Source organism: Chiloscyllium punctatum, chromosome 26, assembly GCF_047496795.1.
Source record: "Chiloscyllium punctatum isolate Juve2018m chromosome 26, sChiPun1.3, whole genome shotgun sequence".
Lineage (NCBI taxonomy): Eukaryota > Metazoa > Chordata > Chondrichthyes > Orectolobiformes > Hemiscylliidae > Chiloscyllium > Chiloscyllium punctatum.
Window position 1 is genome coordinate 21952904 of NC_092764.1, and position 20171 is coordinate 21973074.

Sequence of the window (20171 nt, forward strand, 5' to 3'; positions counted from 1 at the left end):
GAGCACCCATTTAAACTATAGCTAGATTTTATTTGTGTGAAAGTTTCAAAAATCATTGGAGATTAAAAATAAAGGAATTATTATTAAACAGTGAATACCATTCATACAATCACCATTAATCTTTGGAGGTAAATCACCAAGTCTCTGTCAAAATTTATTTATATCTGGGGAAAACATGGAAAATGTTGAACAGAAGTGTCAAATTTTCTTTATTTCCCAGATTTCTTTTTCAAATTGTGCAGAGTATTACATGAACTAAGATAGGAAAAGCGATTTCAAATTAATTTAATATGCCCTCCTTAATAAAGTAAGTTACAAAATAAATAAATGTGCTATTTTAGCATAACACCCTTTTGGTCACGATAAACCTATTTGTTACACTGAATATTTGAAAATAATGCACTGCTTGTTTTTGTTTGTTCATGGAACATAAGCATCAATGGCTGGCCCAGCATTTACTATCAATCATTAATCTCCCCATGAACTGAATGGTTTGTTAGAATCAATTCAGAAGACAGTTAACAGTTGCTATCGGTCTGGAGTCACACTTGACCAGATGAGGTAAGGACAGGTAAGGGACCTTCCCTCAAGGACTTCTGTCAAATCACAGTGGTCAACATTAGGCTAACTTTTAAGAGTAGACTTTCTTTTAAGGTTGAATTCAAATTTCAACATCAGCTGTGGTGGGATTGAAAATTGAATGGCAGAGTATAAACCTGGATCCCCAAAGCATGAGACCAGTGACATTACCAAAATGCCACTACCTCCTAACAGTAACACTGAATGTTTGCAGAGGCACTGTATCTGCAGCAGTACAACTCAGTTGACAACTATTGTACACAGACAACAAGCACATGCTCGATCACAGTTGCAACAATTGTAGCTGTGTGCAAATTTCCTACAGGTGGTTGGAAAATGAGAAAAATACCCCATGCAACTCAGAATGACTAATCACCTGGTTCCCTTGCTTGGAAATAGTGTATGCCCCAGAGATCATAAATAAGGGACATTGTGTTTTTAATAAGAGTTACAGAAAAAAATTGTAGCCTCTGTCAGGTGTTAATGGACAGAGTACAAAATAGAAAATAACACCTCCAGGAAGTCTGTTAGAAACTCTGCACAATTGGAAAGATTTGATGACATAAACATGGCAAAGTACTTTATGTAACCATATGACTTGAGCTCCCTTCCAAACACAGTTTAGTTTCTTAATAAACAAACTTGCTATCTGCTAACCCTTTTACACTTTCTTTTCAATTCGAAACATTACAGCCAGCAAATCTTTCCATTTAATTCCAGCTCATAAAACTGGTACAGGTGTAAAAAATGTTGAACCAAGATACAAAGGGGTCGCTTTACAGAAAAATGACATTTTATTGTGAAATAATGCACTCTATTTTATAATGTATTAAAAATAGCTGTTGCAGGTCATTAGTCTATATAGTTTTATATGTATTTATTAAAAATATACAATGTAATGCCATAACAAAAATCAAGTGGTTGAGCAGCTATCCTCATCCCTGTTGTCAGAATACAGCACAATAAATTATATTTAATAGTAGCATCAGAACTTGCACATGCAAAAATTAATTCCAGAAACATCTTACAGATGGTTTGCAACAGAGAGAAAAAAAATTACATTTTTATATTGAAGAAATAAAAGAAAATAAAGCTACAGTGGTGAATCCAATACATTAATCCAATATTCATTTAATATTGCATCTGTTTGTCATCGCATTGTCATTGTTTATTTTCTTAAAAATTACTCGTTACTGAGAACTTGGTTTTGAAATAACATCCCTGCTATCTCCTCCTCACTCTCAGCCTTCCAACCATAACAACAGCTTGAGTTAAATAGATGAACTGTTAAGTCCATAACGGCATCAATTACACATAATTCTTTACTGGAAAATGGTGTGGCAGGGTCTCTATGACTGAGCAAATTGTGTTTTAAGTATATGTAAAAATGTTTTGACAAGCACCAAGTAATTATATAGAATAGGAATTAAAGTTGTGAAAAGAATATTTTTGCACAAATAGTTCTGACGAAAGAGCACAGGCCTAAACTATTAACTCTTTGTTCTCTTCACAGATCCAGCCAGGCCTACTGAGTATTTCCGGCACTTTCTGATTCTATTTCAGATTTCCAGCATCCGCAGTATTTTGCTTTTGTAAGACTTCGCATAGATTTAGTTTACCTTTTAATCAAGTTTACATGTGGAAAATTAGATGAACAAGGTTGAAGTTCAGACTTGTGTGTGGTCCTCATTTAGTCTGAGCCAGTATCTACATAAGTGGCACAGCCACAGGACACTCACAAGCTCCAGTGTTATGAGGCAACATCCATATATCTGTATAACTCATTCCTTGTTCACTGTAATTTGTATAATTTACAAATTTCTTCCTTTATCTTAAATCACGTGCCATGGCCTTGCTATTAATAATATCATGACCTCGTGGTTGGCAAGTTCAAAATGAGCCTGTAGATATCTGATAGTTTGGGGCACATTCCGATGTCAGCACAGATTGCAAAGATACAATTTCTCTGAGTTGATAGACTGAGAATAGAGTTTACATACATTAGAATCTTACAGTTACATGTTACAATAACCTTTAGCACAACTGGTTATTTGTCACGAAAATTGTTCAAGGCAAATGTCATGCTAATAACTTTGGAGGTGTAACTCAATCTCCAAATATCTTCAAAGAAAAGCCACCATTGACGAGGTGTGTAAGTGGAATTAGCATTATTAACATTTTGGTACATTAGCCTGAATGTGCACCAATATTTACCAGGCTTCATACCCTGTGTACTTGCAATTAAAGGAAAAGCTATCATGGTTTCAAACCTTTTTGAAGTCCTGAAGGCCTTCCCTTTAACTGTTCTCTGGAATTTGTTTCACAAAATGAACACACATGGTACATAGCCAATTCGCAGTGAAGCAAACAAATATAAAAGAGACACACAAAATCCTAATTCCAATAGATTGCACCGAAATATATATCAAACTAAGAGTAAATACTAACTCTATTAATAATGAGCAATTTAAGTTATAGACTTACCAGCACTGCTGTAAATAACTATATTTCTGCCTTTAAACAAAATATTAAATTTATTATGTACAAAAAAAATGATAGGAATGTTCAAACCAGAGTCCATTTTTTGCAGCAGATGAGATGCAACATATGTAATCTGAGAATGTTGTTTAATTCTTCATATGATGAAGATGATGATTATTGTCAAGTGTGCACAAAGTTTGTTCATGTTCCTTTTGCTCATGCTTTCTGTCCTCGGAAATCAGTTAAGCAAACTCAGAAGAGTTCTCTCACAGTTGATTTTTAACTCATGCCACAGCGAATATTCTGAAAGCTTTCCCATCAGGAGGATTTTTTATACTGGAAGGAAACAAATAACAGGATCATCAGCATTAATGTCAAATGAGCATTTTGAGTAATGTCCCTAAGGGTATGACATTGCGCCACACTTTTCACAATGAAGGTGAAGTCCCCATTTACGCACTTCCAGAGTTTTCAGCATAATTTCTGAAAAGTGCGGTGACACGAGTCCAAAACAATTCAAGGCCAATGTTGATTTTTACAAAAACAGATTTATTTCTTCCCACTAACTTCACATTATTTGAAAGCCTATTTAGTTCCGTTTCTTTAACAAAGCTATTATAGATTGCATGTTAACTGATTTCATTGGTTTTCAGTCAGGTAACAGGATTTTTCCTTAAGATACATTTATGAGATGCAGCTACTGCTGGCAAGGACAACACTTATTACCCAACCTCAGTTTCCCCTTGAGGTGATGGTGGTAGACTTCCTTTTTCAATACAACTGAGTCGCTTTCTAGGACATTTCATACAGTAGTTAAGAGTTGACCACATTGCTGTGGGTTTGGAGTCACAAGTAGGATAGACATAGCAAGTTTCCTTCTTGTTACTTTAGTGAACCAGATTGATTTTGTGGCAATTAAATAGTTTTGCTGTCACCATAGAAACATAGAAAATAGGAGCAGGAGTATGCTATTTGTACCACTGAACCAGCTCCACCATTCAACATGATTTTGGCTAATCTTCTATCTCCTCCTATGCTGTTTCCATAAGCCTTGATACCTTTAAGCTTCTAAATGTTTATTTCTTTCTTAAATATATCCAGGGACTTTGCCTCCATAGCCTTCTGTGGAAGAGAATTCTGCACAGTCCTCCAACCACTGAGTGAAGAAAATCACCTCATCTGAGTCCGAAATGGTTTACCACATATCCTGAGACCGGGACCACTTGCTTGGAATCCCCTGCCCAGGAGAAATGCCATAGGCAACAGTCACAGAGTTCTACAGCACACAAAAAGGCCTGCATCCAATCAGTCTCCCCCTGTCAGAATCTTGTGAGTCTCAATGGGACTCCTTCTTGTTCCTGACATTCCTGATGAAGAGCTTATGCCCGAAACATCGATCCTCCTGCTCGTCAGATGCTGCCTGACCTGCTGTGCTTTTCCAGCGCCACACTTTTCGACTCTGACTCTCCAGCATCTGCAGGCCTCACTTTCGCCGAATTGCTCTTGTTCTTCTAAACTCCACAGAATACAGACCTTGTCAGTTCAATCTCTTCTCTGATGACACATCTGTCCTCTCAGAAAGCAGTCTGGTATAACTTCACTGCACTCTCTCAATGCTGAATTTCTTAGGTAAGGAGATCAAAACTGCATACAATACTCCAGGTGTTGAGACTAGCTTTTTATCCTGGCTTTACTTAATTAACTGAACTGAAACTCCTGGAGCTACCCTGCCTGGATTGGAATTCATCCCTGGTCAATCCTGGTCTTTCTGAATTTCTTCCCCAATAACATACCATCATGTCACTGTACTCCTGAGAATTGATGAGAGTCATGTGATTGTTTTGGTACATGCAGGCTTCCGAAAGGCATTTGATAAAGTGCCACAATAGAGCAGAATCAAAGCCATGGAGAAATTGGGAGTGCATGAATGCAAAGTTAGCCTAGTGATAATAAACAGCAAACAGACATGAACTGTTGTTTTGATTGGTTGGTAAAGAATCAGCTTCCCTCCTGCCTTCCCAGGCCATTATTTGGACATCTATACAGTTTTAAAATTTATTCATTTGTGGGATGTGGGCATCGCTGGCTGGCCAGCATTTAGCCCTTGTTGCTTTCAGAACTGTTTGAGGAAGGGTCACTAGACTCGAAACATTAACTCTGATTTCTCTCCACAGATGCCGCCAGATCTCCACAGCTTTTCCAGTAATTTCTGTTTTTATTTGTGTTTTATTCGTATTAATGATCTGGAATGATTCTGGGGTGGAATTGCAGCTGGCAGAAAACTCAGATGGATTGTGAACCACGTGGAAGATAGTGATGGATTCAAACTAGGGACTGACACAAAGGTTGACAGAGTGAGTGGGCACATGAAAGATGAAATGTAACACAAAGAAGCATAAGTGGAACATTTTAATAGGAAAGGTAATCGAAAAGGTAATCTAAACAAAGTGCAAAGGCAGAGAGGGGGTGCATGTGCACAATTGTTGGAGATATCTAGATCAGTTGAGAATGTGGTTAACAAGTAATCTGAACATTACAAATAAGGACGACAGGTATAAATGCAAATAAATTATTGTAAACCTTCTAAAAATGCCACTTCAGCTTCAACTGGAAGATTATGTTTAATTCCAGGGTTCAGCATAGGAAGGATGTGATTGCATTGGTCTGGCTACATTAAAGATTTGCATGAACGATTCTGAGGATGAGAGATTTCAGCTACATGGATAGATTGGTAAAGGTGGGGCTGTTCTCCTTAGAGGAGGTCAAGGAGGTGGGACTTTTGAAAAAGGTTTTCTAAATTGGGAGCCTCTGGACAGAGCAGATTGGAAACAATTATGCATGTTGGTAGATGGATCAAGAACCAGAGGGCACTGACTTAAGGTGAGTCACATAAGAGCAAAAGATGACACGAATAAAAGCCTTTTTAACCAGCAAGTGGTTCGGATCTGGAATGCACTGCCTGAGAATTGGATGAAAGTAAATTTGACTATGGCTTTCAAATGGGAATTGGATAATTCTCTTGAGAGAATAAAAAAATTGCACAATCTTTCCATGATGTAATCCTTCTATGACTTTATTTAAAAAAAACTTCTCCTCAAACAGCCACTCATTTATCCAGCACAGACTGGTGGCGAGGTGTGGGGCAGGCTGCTTAAAGGATTGTAATGCTGAATTTCTTCTTTCTTTGTTTTTCCAATTTATTCCTAAGATTTTGTAGCTTGGTATCTTGTATCTAGGATGGTGTGAAGTGGTGACTTTGTAACATTTTCACTGCATTTATGTGAGTACATGTGACAATAAACCTAACTCTATTTTTTTCCTACAAAACAGCCAAAACCTTTAACAAGCTGCAATGGATAATTAGTTATAATGTGTCTTCTCTTTATCCGAAGCCTACCTCTCTGACTGAATTCCATTTTTGGAAGCTGCTGTGTATCGGTTCTTCTTTTCCACTGGTTTCACATCCACAAGTCCCCCAATGTGGTTCTTAATTACACCAGCATGTACCGCTGTTCGACAGATACTGGATCTCTAGAAAATTAGCAGAAAAATGACATGAATCCTTCAGTGCAGCTCAAATCTTGACCGCATCTATATATGACAAAGATAAAACAAGCTTTCACATTAGAATGCACTCTCAGAAAAAAACTTTGTTAATGTCATTTATCTCTAACTACCTGTTTCATGACTAACTGCGACAGGGGGAAAACATTTATCAGTTTTAGTACAAAAATAGTGGTGGTTCTTATAAACCCCTTTTCCAGTTTTCATTTGCAGCAGTACTAACTGAATCACTTTATCCTCTCAGCTCAGTTAATAGCTGAGATGGTCGTAGCTGTGTTGGAAACAGAAAGATAGTAGGAAATACTGTTGGTTTTCTTCAAATTGGCTGATAGAATGGGGGAGAGTAAATGAGAACTGAGGTGTCCTCATTCCAAATGGAAAAGATGCTGGTCATTTGACAATGACAAGGAGCTTACCACTGCCATTGAGCTGAAGCGAATGAATATTGTTGTTGGGCACTGATAGATTTTATGCTTCATATCAACCAAAAACAGTCTTCTTAGACTGTGTACCACTTGCTACTCAATCCTTTGCAAACACTTTCTTACAGCAAGTACAAAAGCCATTACTCCATCCCCTGAATCAGTGTTATACTCCAGCTGATTCATGGCACCATCTGTGAGCCATGCAGTGTCAAGAATCACAGAAGCTAACAGGCGAGTCAACTTTGCAAGGCTAAGACCCACAGCATGTAGCTATTTAAACTGCTGCGCTACCAGATCAATCCATTTGTCTAAGCTTCCAGTTGTGTGTATTAATGTAATTTCTGGACATCTGGAGTCCTTCTGCTGCCTGCAGGGAGCAGTATGAGTCTAGATGGAGCAGACTAAAGTTCCTCTTAATGTGCACTCTAATCCACTTATGTTATGCCTTCCTTATAACTCTGACCAAAAAGGAAGCACGTTTGCAATTAATTTGTTAGAAGTTACTCCCAGCACGCAGAACAGCTCATTGATCACAAAAGGCTTAGAAGAAGACAAAGTATCTGTGTAGCTACTTTAGTTGAGCAAAGCTTTAAGCTTGGAAATTAGAACTCAGAAAAACCTAATTCTCTGCAAAGTCAGAAATGGAAGGCTAATTCTAACATGGAACTCCAGCTCAGACCAGGGCCTTTATTTCTAATTTGAATATTTTTTTTCTTACTCTTGGTCATACATTACTACATTAAAGGAAATACATCAATGTAAAAGGCTGTTTCAGTAGTGCTGCAGAGATAGGAAAAGGTTCTGAATATGAATTTTTTTACAGGACAATAAAGACTCTGCATTTGGCAAGTTGGGAAAAAGAGAGCAGATGGAAATGACAGGACAGATATGGGACTCAGGCTTAACATGAGGTAAGATGTGAACAGCAAAATTTCAGATGAGTCATCATTTACATGAAAATGCTGACTAACAAGGACAGAACTAATGCAGTCAAGTTGAGGAGTGTTGAAGACTTACATCAGCGTATCTGCAGCCATGAGACTGTGCAAAGGGTTGCAGTTGACAGTGCTGCATCTGAGGGATTAAACAGCTTTGGACCTGGTTGGGATGAGAGGTGCAGCAGATGGAGGAGGTTTACATTAAGGTGCAATGGTGAAGGGGCACCCATGCCTGTCACCTACCCACACCTACTGAGAATTTATCAGCATTGAAGGAGGTTCAGACACCTTGCCTCTGCCTTCAAACACCAGATCCAAATGCCAGTCTTCACAAGTGAATCCATTAAATTCCAACTTAAATGTAAAGTCACACCACTTTCATCATTATTAGTAGTAAGCATTTTGTAGCACTTCTATCCTCCCAAGATCATAACCATCCGAAATAATTGTTTTCTTCAATCACAGATTTACCTAACCAGTAAATACTATAGGGTAGCTAAGGTTCCTAACTGTACAATGACAAAACAACCAGCCTTCAGTCAGTAGGCCACCAGCCTGTATGTACTGCAATAAAAGTACTAGGCGTATCCTTAAAAATGTTACTACACTCAGGCTAGACAACATCACTGTCTCATTGTTATTTTTCTATCTTGAGCACTCATGAAGATGCTGTACTCCAAAGTTGGCAATGTTCCATCTGTCAGTCTTGATTTACTGCCACTGTATATGGCAGAGCTCTCTGGAGATGTGCAGGAATGCGTTTACTTTAGCCGTAGTCACATAATGTCTCCATAGATTAATGTAACCTGGTTTGTTGAAGAATCAGAAGGATTTATCACATCCAGGCCCTTTCCCTGAGAGCCTCATAAAGTTTGTATGATAAACTGGATTGCATCTTAACTCAAACACTTGGTTTTACAGTGACATCCCTATCTTCTGCCATATTGTTGGGATCATTAAAATGATCTATTTAAAATGTCACAACAAATGCTTTTCAAGCATCAGAGTACATAAAAGAATTACATTCATGCAAGTATTACTCAGTTATAACACATTTACTGTTATTGTTACAAAAAGTTAATGCATAGGGTGTGATTTTCCCCTCCCTGGAGGTGTTAAGAAGAGGAACTTCTTATCTCTCTCCCGCCCTTTCTTCTGCATAAAAAACATTTTCCTAGCAACCATCAATTCTGAGGAAGGTTTACTGCACCCGAAACATGAAGTCTGATTTCTCTTCAGATCTGCTGAGTTTTTCCAGCAATTTCTGTTTTCATTTCTGATTTCCAGCAGTTCTTTCAGTTTTTAAATAATGGGTTGAGTTGGCCCTGGAGAGAAACTCACATACATCTCACTGTCTCACTAATGAAATTCTGGGCAAGAAGGACCATGGGCTTCTTGAATGGCCACCAATTTGGGTCCTTAGGTAGTCAACTAATGGCCATTTAAGGGCCTCAACCTTTCACCTTGCAAATTACCTGCCTCCTTAGGAGGTGGTATAAGAGGCTACTCTTCTGGCTGGGAAAACATACAAGTCCTGCCTGCTATGTTTGGTGGGGCTTGGGGCCTCCAGCTGTCTTACTCTGGAGGCACAGAGAGGGGGCAAAATCCCTGTCTCCGATCCCTCTGAACAAGCCTCTGCCTGTGATCCTGAAGAAGGGCTCATGCCCGAAACGTCGATTCTCCTGCTCCTTGGATGCTGCCTGACCTGCTGCGCTTTTCCAGCAACACATTTTCAGCTCTGCCTGTGATCTGCCTCCTCACCACCCCATGTAAAGAGTATCATTAGATTTCCCCAGGAATAGTCTCAAATGGACACTTCATGAGCTTTTTTCTGGGCGACTGGGCACATTTTCTCATCAGTGGGGGGGGCATGTTAGTTGTCATAATTACACTCAATGCTAAAGACAAAGAGGGGAACATCTGCTCAGGGAAAGAAATAATACTTCTTTAAGAAACTCTGTGTTTGGCATTTTCTGGATTCACCTGTAGTTCATCCAGACTGTAGCTGAACATATCAGTTGGCAATCTCAAAGTTCCAAGCCTGCTACACATGTCTAGTCAATGGCGCTACTTGGTCACAGCAGTGGATTATAAATCAAAGAAATCTATGATCAAACCTCCAGTGCCTTTGTCAGATCACAGTTTGAGCACTGCGTCCAGTTCTGGTCACTGTGACACAAGAAACACTAAAGATAGTGGGGGGGGTGGGGTACAGCAATTAGAATGTGGAATGTTCAATTAAATGGAATGGTTAAGGCAAACAACACAAATGCATTAAGGAAAATAGTTTGAGGGAGAAAGGAATTGGCAATTCTTCTGATAATTCTGAAGCAGGGAAATAGCAGATTCATTGTGAAAGCTTGGACCAGCTGGGCCAGCCAGCCTTTTTCCCTCTGCCATCACCTCTCTGTCATTGTACGAATGATGAAAACAAATCTGGAATCTGGAATTTAAATGACGACAAGAATTCACAGCTAGGTCCAAACTAATAAAACATCAATTAGGAACATTTTCTACACACAGAGAGTGGTGAACATACAGAAGAGTTTTCCAGATTTGCCAGCAGAAATCCCTGGGAATACTGTATGTGGCTATTACAAGGGGAGAATTTTCAGATCTGTGCAGAAGGATGAATTTTCCTGGGATGAATGACCATCCGTGTGTGCACTGTGAGGGTACAGTCAGCACAAAGCTGCACTGAATGATAATTTAATTTATCCAGTTGATCTTTGTACCAGTATTTCCAGGATAAAGCTAGACAGCCAACATGAACATTTATTTATGTATACCCCATGCTAAGAACAAGTACTTTGTTTTTCTCAAAGCACGGCACAATAAGACTTACTGGGATTCACTTCTAACGTAGTGCATGGATAAAACGTTCACATAATACTTACAGGTAAACCCATGTTTAAAATGTCTGTTTCATGAAGCTTTAATTGTCACAGGGTGAATTCAGTGAATGGCAAAACACATATTCCACCCACTTCCAGCCCCCACTTATACACCGTAGCTCTAATTCTTGCCTCATCATTTAATGCTTCTTTATAGCAATGCTTATTTGGTGTAATCCGTCCATGTGAAACTTTTACTGCTTTCCTTGTTCCTTCTTTACCCTTCCAGTCACATTAGCTTGCTTCCAACCTGATGGTCAAGTGATTTGCCCTTCCTCTTTCTTTGAGTTCACAGCTGTGCTCGTGATTTTCTTTGGCAAATCACCACTTTTTGAATTGTGTCTGAGACATGGTAAACCTTTCCTTTCATCTGCTCTGAAATGTATGTATTTTGACACATAATTAAGTAAGTCCTGTTAAAGCTGCTCATTAAGTGGAACACAGACATTAACTCAAAGAACTTTGATGGTTATGTGTCTATAATTGAGACCAATGCCACCCTAGTCGCCCCTCTCAAAGTAAAATTGACCCTGTTGGCATTATCAGAATGTGTGATCATTCATGTGGTCTCCACATTCAAGCAATTATTTTGGTTACAGTTCTGGTTGTCTCATAGTCAAGTTATACAAGTGGAACAGAAGTTAATGATAAAATAGTATGAAGACATATTCCATAAAGGAACCTAGGCGCCTCTAATGAAAGGGAGGGCTAACTAATCATGTACAGCCCTGAGGGCAACCAGTCTGCAAGCATAAGGGAAAGTGGGGAATGAGGTCTCCATGAATTACCACAGCCAGGAAGTGGACTCAACCCACTCTGGGTTGGTTTTATGCTGAACTCTATGCTCGGAAGCTAGCCAATTGAGCAAATTGACCTCTCTTCCCTATGAACCAAAAATAGACTTATACTAAGCCTCAAATTCTGAGTTTTTACATGATTGACTTGATATCTAAAGGAATTAAAGAAACCACAAAAGCTACTTCGATAAATTAATAAATCTAACATGTCATCTAATGAATCAACTTTTACCATTAAGTTGCAAAAAGGAATTGTTAAAAAATATTAGAGAGATTATGGAAGTTTTTGGTCAGAAGTTCATTAGAGTTGGTTATTATATCAAAGCTCATTAGCATTATTGCCCATAAAAGTACTTATTAAATTCAAAGTTTGGCTTGTCTATTTCTATGCTGATAGGCTTCATTTCCTATTCTTTAATGAGCTTTTTGTGGCTTTGTTCTAACTATGATCCAGCAATGTGATTGTTGAGTCTAATTCCGAATGTTCCCTTACATTGAAAAGTGGTTCCTCGGAGCAAAATAAGAACAAAAGGATCTAGAAAACAGAACACCATGGAATGAATGAGCACCAAAACCGCAACTTGTCGTCAAACAGAAAACTAAACTGAGAAAGAGATTAAACCCCAGGAGATTGTGAGCTTTCTGTGGTGAACAAAGCAACCACAATAGAAATTTCCTGCACTGGGTTTTCTTTTTCTTATTGTTATTATCCAGCTTTTAGAAACACTGTTATGACATCAATGGAACTATTGTACATAATGAACAACAGAATACTCAACAAAGTTTTCACTTGGATGAACAAATTTTCTTTTCTCAATGGATAGTACATTGGATTAGTGTCAGGCATTGCAAACATAAGCTGCACAATCCACCCCACAAAGGTGGCACCTTGGCTTCCAGTCTCTATGCTACTGCTTGATCCAAACGCATCTTTTTTCGAGCCGAATCTCGGCAACGCATAGCTTGCAGGAAGCAATAAACACTTACGTCAGAATAAATCTTGTTACCGATGACCCGTGCCCAGAAGGGAAACTCCTCCAGACAGTTTGGTGGGCAGTTAATCCTGAGGATCAAACAAATTTAGTCTATACTTCGGAAGTTCACAATAAAACAGTTATCATAGAAATTAATTATCAATTTATCAATACAAGCCTGTAACCGGAAGTATAATAGTGATGTAAAAAATACTCAAATTAAATAAATATGCTCAATACTGAATCTAGTTTCTACGAAGAGCTTATCTGGAAGGGAAGGATGATGTAAAAGGAACAATAGAAAGTGACAAGTGGAAACAAGGACAAAGGCTGTTCTATTACACTTGGGATCTGTAAATGGGTTGTGTCTGTTTGACTATGTATTACAGTCAAGCTGCAGCATTTTACTGGTGCCTTAGCTCATAGGATTGCAGTCTTCATGTTAAATGGTAAAACCAAATCCAGAGGAACCTCAATTATCCGAAGGACTCGCGCAGGGAGTATTTTGTTTGGTTAATCGAATGCCGGATAACTGAATTTCAGATAACATTGTTTAGCCAAGCATCAGGACCTCAAAACCTTGCCAGATAATTCGATACTCGAATAATAGAATGCCAGAAAAATCGAGGTTCTTCTGTGTATTACAGTGAGTGGTATGACTTCCACACCATTGTGCACTGAGCTGGCAACCTTAGAATGATAAATGGGTATACATAAGAAAAGTGAATGTCCAGCCTTTCAGGAAAATCTTAGCCAAAGTCAGCAAAATTTGATAAAACAGATTGATTTTGGGAAGGTATGGAGTTGAACTGGAGTGAGAAAGGATGCAGGTCAGGAGTTCAGGGACTGAGCCTGTAGAATTACAATTACTGGATACTTTGATTGTTCTCCCAAACGCATTACAAAGCCCAGTCACTGAGGGAGACATTCATGACTTAGAAATAAATATAATTCTCAGTTAAGAAATCTCAGGTTTCTTAAGGTTTCAAGCATATTGTATAACCTGTTAGTTTAAGTGATATTTATGAGTTTATGGAAAAAAGAATCTGCTGAACCTGAACTGTCTTACCTGGGACAATGAGTAGCTGGTTTTTTGAATGGACACAGTTCAGCCACTGTAGTGTAACAGTCAACTGTCTGAGCTAGCAAAACAAAATAATTATTTTATATTCAGTGCATGCTTTTAAAGATTGTCATCCTGCAGTCATCAGGACAAATGCAAGGATCCCAATGTTCAATGGGAACAACAATTTATGTTACATGCAAAATAGGAAGCTTGGTTTGCAAATGGACTCTGATCAAGTCATTGTCCTTAAAAATGCATCAAGGAACAGCTGCCACAAAGATTTTACTTAAATTCATAAAAGACAAGTGAACTCTGGTCAAGAACATACTGTGCGGAATGCACCAAGAGAACAGTATCCGCCCAAGCTTCTGCTTAATTGAAATGGTTCAATTCCTGGACAAAGACACTGGGGTGGCACCGTGCCTCACAGCGCCATGGACCCCAGTTTGTTTCCACCATCAGGCAACCATCTGTGTAGAGTTTGCACATTCTCCCCATGTCTGTGTGGGTTTCCTCTGGGTGCTCCGGTTTCCTCCCACAGTCCAAGGATGTGCAAGTTAGGTTGATTGGCCTTGTTAAATTGCCCATAGTGTCCAGGGATATGCAAGCTAGACGGATTAGCCGTGGAAATGTAGAGTTACAGGGATAGGGTAGGTCTGGGTGGGATGCTGTTTGGAGGGGAAGTGTGAACTCAATGGGCCAAATGGCCTGCTTCCACACTATAGGGATTCAATAATTCTAAATATCTTTTGTCTGCAGAGGATTGGTCCTGCATTTGTATATATGCATGTTCTAACAAGCATGGATGTGCTACATTGTGAGACTAACAAATTATCTTATATCAGTTGTTAGTGACACCATTTAAAGTGATGGTTTTACCCAATAAAAGAAAACATCTTGAATCATATGAAAAGTTGAAGAACTGAACTTACTAGTCACTTTGGATACACTAAATCCATTTGCTGACTTAAATTTGCTGTAAATAAATACCATGTGGAGATTAGTGATGGATCTTGAAAATCAATAATCATCATTAATATCATACTTTCTACCTCAATTAATCCAATATCATGCAGCATATTGGAATACAACCAAAACAAAATGCCAAAAAAAGTGTTAAATAACCATTTATCCAGCGTTTCCAGAGATTTTGACAATGAAAAGGCAAGCAATTGGAAGAACTGCACAATATTGTGTCCGAAAACTTTTGTTTGCTAATGATGTACCATTTAAGTAAAAACAATTTTTTTGTACTTTTAACATGTTTCCATGGTAATAGATTAAAAAGTTAATTTCTTTCATCTCATCTTCTGACATTTAAACCTGATTTTTTTTCGCCATTTAATGCCATGATACACTAAATATGTACTCATGTCAGATAGATCAAGGTGCACCGTAATTTTTTAAAATCAATCCTTATCTAGTCTGCTTACTTTGACGTCCAATAAATGAATATACTGCAAAAACCAATTACATAGCATTATATAGAACTTAAAATATGAAAATAGCTGGTTCAGTCTAACCACTCCTTTGTTAGTGTTTGTCCTCCAAATAAGCAGTAATTCCAAGCCACTTCATTTTATAATTTTAATTTTTGTCTTTAGTTCTACAGGTCTTGAGAAAATTAAAATATCTGGTTAACCCTGGTTGATTTATACAAAACAGTTAAGTCAGTAAATATCTCCTTTGTGTTGAATACTTTGAAAACTCTCACCTTAGAGACTGAATACCATTTCGAGAAGATTTGACAAAAAATGGGATTTTTCCTCTTCGAGTGATATCCACAAGCCCGCCTTCTTCATTACTGATAATCCCTTGGTGAATTGCAGCCCGACAAATACTGGATTGCTGTAAACAGGCAAAAGAAATGTATTTTCCATCTGCTGCTTGACTAGACTAAGCACAGGAAAGTGACAGGCCTATAAAAGGAACCATCCAGTTCCAATAAACTCCATCGGGAGGCTGCGGGAATGACACAAACTTGGCTGGGACTCATTGCCTTAAGTCAGAGATTCCAAAATGGTCCAGTTAGGATGCAACCATTGACTGTGCCCAAAAAGGACATCAGAGAAAATGGAAACACCAAACATCAGATGTCCCCGCGCCATAGCCTTCCCATGGGATCCAGCATTGCTCGTACTGGAATAGCCTACCTGGAGTTCCACTGGGAGGATGAAATTAATTGTTGAAAACTATATTTATAAGTACCCTCCTTACAAAGGAGATGGGTGGGAGTGAGGGGGAGAAGGAGAGAACCAACCAAGACATTGCACAGGACCTCTAGACCATGAGAGTGGCAGGCTCACTTTGCTACCAACTTGGCTGCATAGACCACTTCCATTTGAAGTGGAGTGGGCGAAAATAGGGTTCCAAATAATCAGACACCTACTTCTCCTTGCCCTCCCCATAATCCTTGGCAGGGTCAGCGGGCAGGGTTAGGCACATACCAGGAAAGGATTCTCTATGGATTTGTAAAGTGATGTTGTTTAACATATCAAAATAAACTAAGAGACGATCCCTTACCGTTTCATAATAGAGGGTCCCAATCACTTTCGCCTTTGATGATTCACAATATCTTGGGCACATATACCTAAACAACAAGAACTGCCTTAATCAATATTTCTACACTTAGATACAACATGGAGCATTTTGAAGTTAAACAAATGAATTGACCAACAGGAACTTTAAACACAATTAATTACAATAAATGTTCTCGCTGCCTATTTAAAAATTCATACTGTCTAACCTTTGCTGATGTAAAAAAACTTCTAAATTGGCAAATAAATACTTTGGCATTTAGCACAGTGCAATTGTTAATGGCAACACCAACTAGTCTATAGCTAACCTTCTTTTAAATGTTTTATTATCCAAGTACAAAAGTAGAACTGGCACAAGTGTGTGAAAAATGACAGATATATTTGTGTTACAAATCTACAAAACACTCAAAAGATTCGAATGTAGTCCATCCATTTGCAAGGTATCTTTCTGAGTTTTGCAACTCCTACTAAAAGAATTTCATTCTCTAAATATTACAAGTGCCAATATGGCTGACAGCTTTCTCTTGAAAAGGAGAATTTTTTAATGATTTATCATTTTGTTATAATGACAAAGTAATGCTTCATGACATTACTAATTATCTAGTTGTGTCTTGTAATTACATGACAGATAATGGTCCCTTGGAGAGATATCCTCTTTGCATCAGGATCACCATGTAAATCCCTTAACTTGCTGCTCAAACCTTTGACAATGTGATCCAGTTATGACTGGGTAATGATTAGACATAGATGGCTAAATCAAGTTGTTTTAATGGTCAGGCCAAGTTCTTGCCAAAGGTATGCAACATATTGGAAAAACCAACAGCCAAAGATAATGGAGTTAAGAGTTTTTTTATTCATTCCCTGACTAGGACAACATTTATTGCCTATCCCTAATTACCTAGAGGGCAGTTAAGAGTCAACCACATTGCTGTGGGTTTGGAGTCACATGTAGGCCAGACCAGGCAACAGCATCAGTTTCCTTTCCTAAAGGACATTAGTGAACCAGATGGGTTTTTCCTGATAATCGACAATGGCTTCATGGTCATCATGAGACTCTTAATTCCAGGTTTTTCCTTAAATTCAAATTCCACCATTTGCCATGGCAGAATTCAAAGCTAGGTCCCCAGAACATCAGCCTGGGATTCTGGATTAATAGTCTAGCGGTAATATCACTATTCCATCACCTACCCATTGAGATTACTTAACTTCAAATATTTAGTGTTTAGTTTTTCCGGGATTGCAGTTGTTGATGTGGTAAGGTCTGCTCCAATCCTCTTGAACTACTGAAATGAATTTCTAACACCTTACTAATGTACGTATTTGGAATCTAGTTCAGGAACCTCATGCTTGGTATTCTTGTCTATATTGTACCCTGGGAATTCATTCATTGGAAATACAATAATAACAGACAGAAATAATGCAGAAGTAGGAATCAACAACGTTACCTGTTGCATGTTGTTCCTTTGCATCTATCTCTCATTTTAGTTTCGCACTCGATGACTTGAGCTGAAAAGTAGAAAGGCAGTCAAATTTTATATGATGCTCCGAAAGCAATGTAATGTAAGTCAAACAGGAACTGAAAGCTGGCACATTTAACATTGAGTTGTGCTGGTGAATCTACATCAAATCTTAGTAAAATCATTCTTGCTACAAGGTGCTTTGAACTGAACATTTTAGGAAAGATGCTGTGACAATTGATTAAGCACAACAGTCATTATGACGCTGCCTGACTGTGAGAAAATCCAAAGAGAAAGATGAGTTTAAAATGTTATGGCAGGTTTCATTAAAAGAGATTCTAGGTAACTAGAAAAGGGTGCATAAAATTATGAAACAATGAGACAGGGTATTTAGAAATTGACCATTATTTTAATTCCAAGATACACGAGACATAGATACGATATGAAATTACAGAATGGTTACAGCACAGTCATGTCTGTACTAGCCTTCCCAAAGGAGCACTTTACTTAGTTTCACTGCCCTGCCTTCTCTTATAGCCTTGTACATTTTTCCTTTTCAGATAATAATCCAATTCCCTCTTGAAAGCCTCGACACCACATTCGCAGGCATTACATTTCGGATTCTGAGCCACCTGTTGCGTGAAAATGTTTTTCCTTATGTCACCATTGCTTCTTTTGCTAATTACTTAAATACTGCGTCCTCTTCTCAATCCTTTCAATACTGAAAATCATTTCTTCACCACCTACTTTGTCTATACCTCTCCATACGGTCTCCTCTCAACCTTCCCTCCTCCAAGGAAAACAGACCCAACTTCTCCAATCTACTGACAGAACTGAACTGAACTGAAACACTAGAGATTGAGGGTACACAGCAAGCGAAACTTGGTCTGCAAATCAAAGCGCGGCTGTGGAAATAACCACCAGAGTCAGTAACTGAAGCAGAGATTTTTCCAACATGTCAGAATTAATAAAGCAAATGATTGAGACATGCAAACATGATGAATGGATGGCATTTGGAAATATGAGCAACAGAATATGCCAAGATCTATCATGCCAATCAGTTCATGTATTGTACTTCGTGGCTATTCTAGATTTGCCCTGTCTTTTGGTGAGGGCTGTCTAATTGATTCTGCAAACCTGAAAAGACATACTTTACAGCGACAACTTGAACAGTTTTACATTGCACTACCTAATGAATAATCAATTGGAACAAACTGCCTACCCCATTGCAGAATCCAGTGTCATAAATTCAACAGAACAAAAACTGGGCAGCTTCTATGAATGGGCAGATCGATTAGATTTTTGAAAAAAGCAATTAGTTTATTTTACCTTGTTACTGCCCTGTTCATGTTGATGAATCACAGAATTGTTACAGCACAGAAAGAGACCATTCAGCCCAACATGCCTGCACATTCTGTTGCCCAGTGTCAATCGCCTGCCTTTTCCCTAAATCCCTGAACAACAGATTTTTTTAGAATTAGAATCCCTACAGTGTGGAAACAGGCCCTTTGGCCCAACAAGTCCACACCGACCCTCCGAAGACTAACCCACCCAGACCATTCCCCTATGGGCAATTTAGCCAGGCCAATTCATCTGGCCTGCACATCTTTGGATTATGGGAGGAAAGAGCTGAAAATGTGTTGCTGGAAAAGCGCAGCAGGTCAGGCAGCAACCAAGGAGCAGGAGAATCGACGTTTCAGGCATGAGCCCTTCTTCAGGAATGAGAAAAGTGTGTTCAGCAAGCTAAGATAAAAGGTAGGGAGGAGTGAATTGGGGGAGGGGCGTTGGAAATGCGATAGGTAGAAGGAGGTCAAGGTGAGGGTGATAGGCCAGAGGGAAATGGGAGGAAACCAAAGCACCCGGAGGAAACCCATACAGACACAGGGAGAATGTGCAAACTCCACACAGACAGTCGCCCAAGGCTGGAATCAAACCCAGTCCCTGGCGCTGTGAGGCAGCACCTGTAACCAATGAGCCAGCGTGCCAACCTAAGTTCTGTCCAAATAATCACCCAATGCCCTTTTAAGTGCCTGAGTTCAACTTGCCTCCACTATGTATTTAGGCAGTGCATTCTATACCCTAACAACTCATTGTGTGAGAAAAGTCTTTTTTTCTCAAATCACCCTTGCTTCATTTGCACGTCACCTGAAGCAATGGAGACACAAAAGTCAACCACAACATCATGTTTTTTAGTGCTGAACCACACCACTTTTACAATGTTTTAAAGCTGCTGACCTTGTGGGAAAGACTGCAGGGCATAATTTTGGTGTATTTTGGGTACCATCAGATGAGTAGGCAATTTGTGAACAAACAGTCATTCTCAAGATATTTCATCTGTTCTGGCTGCAGGCAGTAGGAGTGTGAAGAGATCACTGCCTCTCATTACATTAACCAAATTACAAGTTTAGGTTTGTGCACCTAATTGAGCCTTACATAATTGATAATATTTGACCAAATTA

The 20171-nt window shown here is 38.8% G+C and overlaps 1 protein-coding gene across 1 annotated transcript in view; it reads right to left on the reverse strand.

The window, feature by feature from the left end:
• Positions 1 to 1437: 1437 nt before the first annotated feature.
• LOC140496321 (cysteine-rich secretory protein LCCL domain-containing 2-like) overlaps positions 1438 to 20171 on the reverse strand; it is a 41484-nt gene continuing 22750 nt past the window's right edge. The window contains exons 8-15 of the mRNA XM_072595930.1: positions 17701 to 17761; positions 16242 to 16308; positions 15433 to 15566; positions 14651 to 14694; positions 13722 to 13794; positions 12666 to 12741; positions 6458 to 6591; positions 1438 to 3396 (exon numbers count right to left, since the gene is read on the reverse strand). Of these exons, the coding sequence (XP_072452031.1) occupies positions 3345 to 3396; positions 6458 to 6591; positions 12666 to 12741; positions 13722 to 13794; positions 14651 to 14694; positions 15433 to 15566; positions 16242 to 16308; positions 17701 to 17761 (641 nt within the window). The 3' untranslated portion in view covers positions 1438 to 3344. The remainder of the gene's footprint in view (positions 3397 to 6457; positions 6592 to 12665; positions 12742 to 13721; positions 13795 to 14650; positions 14695 to 15432; positions 15567 to 16241; positions 16309 to 17700; positions 17762 to 20171) is intronic.